This window comes from Amblyomma maculatum, chromosome 1, assembly GCF_055883805.1.
Source record: "Amblyomma maculatum isolate TAMU_Amacu chromosome 1, ASM5588380v1, whole genome shotgun sequence".
Lineage (NCBI taxonomy): Eukaryota > Metazoa > Arthropoda > Arachnida > Ixodida > Ixodidae > Amblyomma > Amblyomma maculatum.
The window spans coordinates 48660386-48666385 of record NC_139344.1 but is presented as its reverse complement, the minus strand read 5'-3'; the positions used below and the strand labels follow the sequence as shown (position 1 = coordinate 48666385).

Below are 6000 nucleotides of genomic sequence, written 5' to 3'. Positions count from 1 at the left end.
TAAAAGGGCCTTCCCTGGACAGTGGCCCTTTAAGTGAAGGAAAAGTAACGCACACGATGAAGTTATTCTGTAGGGTTGATCTGTTGAGATGTATCCGAAGTCCGTTATCTAATATGAGTCAAGGTGCGAATTTCGATGTTGGCTTAGAGCGAATTCCGCTCCCCCCCCCCCCCCAACACACACACACTGCCTTTCCGCCCCCAAACTGTCGCGGAATTTATGTCTGAAGGCACTATCATGGAGAAGCAGCTCGATATGCGATCTATGCAATACGAGCGTCCGGCCTTCCTGGAGGCTGGCCCAGTCGTCGACGTGCTCCGTAAAACCATCATAGGTTGGCGGAATCATTCAAGATCTGACTTACGTACGCCCACGTTCACGGACTGGCATTCAAATCATGGTCTTATTCGCGAGTCCGGACTCGTGTTCAGACAATTATCTGAGGTGCGATTCCGGACTCGAATTGAGATCATGATCTGAGAGGTGAGCCCGGGCTCAAATAGTGGTGTGTTTTCGTGACGATGGTGTGCGCTTTTCTGTCCCACTTACTGACAGTGGAGGGCAGGAAAGATTTCTGCGACAAAGGACGCTTACGAAAGCGGTGGCTTGGCAACATCTCTTAGCGGCGAGAAGATGCAAATGTGTGAGACGTCTTCCTGCGTGCGCACGCTGGCATTTTTTTTTTTTTTTGCATTTTATACACGGTGAAGGTTGCCACGAACTGATTTACAAATGAAGTTGGTAGAGGCCTTTCAGACTTTGGTTATTCCTGCTAACAATATTAAACTTAATATTAAACTTTAATAATTATATAATAATAATGTAATGCAGTAATCATAATATATAAAATTATAAAACAATATTTGTATTAATTAATATTAAAATATTAAACTTCGCAGTGCCATGACTCATAAGTAGCAAACAGGTGGTCGACTCTGGATGAATCGCGAGTCGCCGTGCGAGAGAGTTGCGGGTCAAAATGAGTTTGAGTTTACGAGTTCGATGAGCTCGAACGTGTACGAGTATTACTGAGCCCATAGCCTGATCCAAAGTATGTAAATGATCTCAGTGAACAGTTGCGATTTCGCCAAGGTATGCTTTGGCCGGATTTCATCCGCGCGACAGCTCAGGTTGCGCTCCGTACAGCGGCCCACATTGAAATGTCACATATCGTTATATGAATAACGTTTAATATTATTTCCTCCTACAAGTAGACTTTGTTACCGTTCAAAATTGTGCAGAATTCCCGAAAGAAATGACCAAATATGCATCCCAAATGGCCCCTGCCGCACAGTGCTACCTCTGGGGAGAGCAGAGCCGTCGTGCCACTAAAAAAAACCTTGTCAGAACCTTGGAAAGGGTGTTAGCGCAACTCTCTCACTGCGCTTTACCCCCCCCAGCCTCACACACATACACGTTGGGCCAATCATGCAAATGTCAAGTTAGCTTTGGTAAGAAAAGCCCAACGCAGACATGCCAGTGGGCAAGTGCGATATTGCATGATGAGGAGGACGGAAGAAAACGTATGGAAACGTTTTTAGTCACCTCCGGAAGGCAGCTAGTTGTAGCATAAAATGTGTGCTAGCTGAAGTGGAAAATCGCACTGTCATAAAAATTAAAACACACACATGCAGACATATACGCGTACGACGGCGCGCATGTAATAGACGGCTCCGTCTACAGACTTGTTGCAAAACGTTTATTATTTTGGGGTTGCAGGCTCGCTGTGCTCACACAAACACCGTGTACAGATAGATACATGAAATAAGCACGGCCAGCCAGTCAATAAAACACCAAATAATTGAACAGTCAGGCAAGATGTCGCGCTAGCATGCATACCACTCCGGTTACGCTCAGCTGTTGTCTGTTCCATTTTACACCGCGGCGCAGTTCGAAATCCGGTCAGTTAAGTATACCCTTGACACTCTGCCGAACATGAGACAACAGTCTGAAAAGCAGCTAATTTTTGGCAGCACAAGTGCGCACGTGCAAGCATCACAGAGCGATGAGAGCTTTTTGCGCGACGCGTCTTGGGATAAAACAGTGGCCAGTGTAAAGCACCATCTGTCCACAGGTGATGCTGCATGCCAAAATAGCACGAGGGCAAAACTCGCAAAGCTATTCTCACATAAAATCCCTCTATGACTGGCAGCTGTTTCGGTCATCAGGCTGACTGCCTTGATCGGCCAGCCCACGTATGCAGACCAGTCGAAGCCGTAGCTTACATGCTACAGCCTATAATGGACTCTGGGGTCGCACTTGGGCTGCGTCAGATCATTCACACAAGGCACGATTACAGCAAGCCTTAGTACACAGCGACTTCGCGTTCAGGTCGAAAGAAGTGGAAGCCGCTCTCGGCCGTCTCGAAACACTTCCGGCCCTATAGCGCTCGCTCATGCAACAGGAGGCTACGCGGAACAATTGGGACGGAAACGCTAAGCAGGGCCGGTGTATCACAGCTTTCCGGATAGTAAGGCACCCTGTTGTTGTTGTTGTTAGAGGCGGCCAAAGAGCGCTCGCTGGCTGCGGTATTCACGACGGCAGGACGCTGCTGCCGGGCGACTGCGTCACGTCGTCCAGGTTGACGGTGACGAAATTGGCGCTGTGCACGCTGGCCGTCTCGGCGCAATCCGAGGAGCTACGAGACGAGCTGCGCGACGACTTGGTCGAGTCTGGCGGGTCCTGACGACGCGCTGCACCGCTGGAGTCCAGCGAGGAGCGGCGCGGCCGTAGCACCACGGGTCCCAACCCGGGCGCCGCACCGTCCGCGTCCTCCACGCCGGCGGGCGGCTCCCACGACATTCGGGACCCGCTGTCCTCCTTGGTGGCGCCCGGAGCACTCTGCGCGCTGGCCCTCTTGAACGGGAGCAGTCGTCCCAGCGGCGCCTCGGCCGCCAAGAGCGCCAGCTGAACGCAGTAGGCGGCCAGCGCCGCCACGCCCAGCACCTGCCACGAGAGAATTCACGTAGTTAAAAGCGGAAGTCATGGCGCAGTCTGTGTCACCCTTGTGCAAAGCACTCAAGTTCTGTCATAAAAGCGAAAGTTATGTAGCAAACCTTGTTTCTTTGGGTACAGTGCACGCACCCAGGCTTCCATCCAGTCGTAACGTCTATGGAGCAGAGCAGAAGTGGCTAGGTGTTTTGTTTGCAGACAAGTGTACCATTCGAACACTCGGGGGTGACGGATACTTTACATGGGACTTGGAAAGGAAAAATTTGTCATGCCCAGTCATTCACTCGTTTCAAGTGTGGATCATCATTCGGCAAAGTCCACTAGAAGGCAATTGCCGTTCTGCCCGACCTTGGAAGAAGAGTGCCACGTAGAAATATTGTCCACGCGCGAATAGCAGTAGCGCTTCAATCTTTAAACAAATAGTATAGTGCTCCCAAACGTTGTGAAACATTATTAATTTAAGATATTGGTGATGGTTATAACTATCGGATAGGGCTCCAGAAAGCGAAACATTAAAGTGTTATTCGATTCGCGATGAGCTAAAACTCTCCGTTCTACTCCGCTCGGAGACTATGCGGGTTGGAAAACAAAGCTTTGAAACATGTCACCTAAATCAGCGAAAGGACCAAGCGGTCGTATACGTTCTAATTCTCTTCCGCATCGTCCGCAGTCTGCAGGAGGCTATGAGCTCACGAGAAAGAATAAAGGTTTGAACTGCGTAAGCTGAAAGTCTTTTGCAATAAGACAAAACGAGTTGATACTTGATCATCCCTGCTCAAGGATATGACACCACCAGAGGTGGGCAACCTCATGATGTTTCGACCTCATGAGGTCGGCCTCAACCTCTAAATGACCTCAACCTCACGGAGTGAGGTGATGTTGAGGTGAGGTCGGTGACAGCTCGAAATTGTTTGAGTGAAGTCACGAAATTGGACCTCAAACTCACGCGTGAGTCAGAGGTTTAGTGAGAAAGCAATTGTGTGAGGTTGAAATTGTGAGGTCTAGGCTTCTTGCTGTTGCCGCGGCTTACTCCGAAGAGCGCCCCTTCTGACGCGGATTTCGAGTGTACTGCCAAGTACTGCCGCGGTGTGCCTGCGGTGGTGGTAGTGACTATTGGTTTTCGGTTCCCCTCCCCTCCCACCCCCTCCTATATAGCGATAAAACATGCAAGATGATGTGACGGAGGGTACAGCTTATAAGACGCAGCTGGTATACAAGAAAGAAGCCTGCGCATGTTAACCGTTGGCAAGCATTTACCTAGAAGGAAGAGACAAAAAATTATTTTGGGGCTTGTATACAGTAAAGCTCAATGAAAAAAAAAAAAACGCTAATGTCCTTTGTTTATCTCTCGAATTCAAGTGAAACCAAGCAATGCAGGAGAAAGGAGGATGTTAAGGGATTCTTAACTTTATAATATCAAGTCTCTCTTGAAATCTCGTATTTAGGTGCAGAGAAGAAAAAAGAAAAGCGTTCTCGTACGTGTTTTACGAGCTAAAAAGTATTGAGATGATTTCTGGCTCGACATTTTGATGTCTAAACTTAATGTGGCAAATTGAGCGTGTCACTTTTGTGCTGCCATCTGTTCCAGACGGACAAATCAATCGGACGAAAATTTTCGTGGGCAGATGTCAGGGTAATATATTCAGACATTCGTTTTTTTAATCAATTGAGATATACGTAAATGAAACCGATTGCATGCCAGAACTGAGGAATGCAGTACGAAGTCGATGTCTCAAGCCTTCTATACGCTCTGTGAAATGCAGCTGTCCTCTTCTGTCTTTAGTGTGCAACATTTGTTAATACTTTCGTCTACGTGGTATTTCTTTTTATATATATTTCTTGTATGTCATGAGTTACGTTGGCGCGCTGCCCAACAGAGGACAGGCTTTTTCTTTGGCATCTTTCCAGAGGCCCATAGCACAATCCTCCTTTCCACTTGCCGGTACGGTCATTTAGTTTTTTTATTGCAAATGCAATACTACTCTAGGTTTCGAGCCTTCAGCGTAGCGCGGCGGTAGCCACGTACGTCTTAACCACGTGACGCTGTGACGTCACACCCCACGTGACACAAAAGCGAGATGGGCTCCCAACTCAAGCTGTCGGCGTGGCGCGGTCGGAGCCGCGGCTCAGTTGGCAGGAGCTGCCAACTTTGGTCTCTCGTTTCACATGGGACGGTCATGTCAGGATCAGCCTGTTAGGACACTGGAATTCACGTTACCCCTATAAGCTTCTAAGGCAGGTTCGTACGGCTCGGTCACCCGCAGCTACGGCTTTCTCTAATATTTGGTTCAGCAGCGTTGAACACCTGTAATATTTTTTTTTTTTAGTTGTTGCAAGCAGAGGTGGGCAACCTCATGAGGTCGGCCTCAACCTATAAATGACCTCAACCTCACGGAGTGAGGTGAGATTGAGGTGAGGTCGGCGACAGCTCGAAATTTTTGAGTGGGGTCACGAAATTGGTCCTCAACCTCACGCGTGAATTTCAGGTTGAGTGAGGTCGTCATTTTGTGAGGTAGAAATTGTGAGGTCCAGGCTTTTTGCTGTTGCCGCGGCTTACTTCGAAGAGCGCCCCTTTTGACGCGGAGTTCGAGTGTACTGCCGCGGTGTGCCTGCCTACTCTTGGTGTTCGGTTACCCCCCGTTCGGACGACCGGATGCCGCAGCCCCTGCCCAGCTTTCGGTATTCCACCGTAAAGTCCGCAGCCCGAGGACGCTTCCCTCTGGTCTTCTTGGAAGGAGATATTGTATTTTTTTTTTTTTACTTCACGAACTCCTCGGGCCCCCCCGCCCGCCACCCCCGTTTCCTCTGATTTGTTTGTGCCGATGCTTGCCGCCGGCTCAAACACCCAGGAGCGCGCAAAGCACATAACTCACGGTGACCCGCGGTGCTTTTGTCGGATGCCAAACAAGCAAACTAAAAAGCGAAGCAAATTGTCATTGCGCAGACGGCGCGGAGCAGAACTGTTTGTCGTGTACATGCCCGTTTCGAGGCGCTAACGTCACGGCTGCTGCCTTACATTCGATAAAGGACCCCGCTGTGTATTACACG

The 6000-nt window shown here is 49.3% G+C and overlaps 1 protein-coding gene across 6 annotated transcripts in view; it reads right to left on the bottom strand.

The window, feature by feature from the left end:
- Positions 1-1682: 1682 nt before the first annotated feature.
- The window catches only part of LOC146202314 (uncharacterized), a 64681-nt gene continuing 60363 nt past the window's right edge, over positions 1683-6000 (bottom strand). For all 6 annotated transcript variants that reach the window (XM_084588076.1, XM_084588081.1, XM_084588075.1 and 3 more), the window contains one exon: positions 1683-2946. In XM_084588076.1, coding sequence (XP_084444202.1) covers positions 2533-2946 — 414 coding nt within the window. In that variant the 3' untranslated portion in view covers positions 1683-2532. The remainder of the gene's footprint in view (positions 2947-6000) is intronic.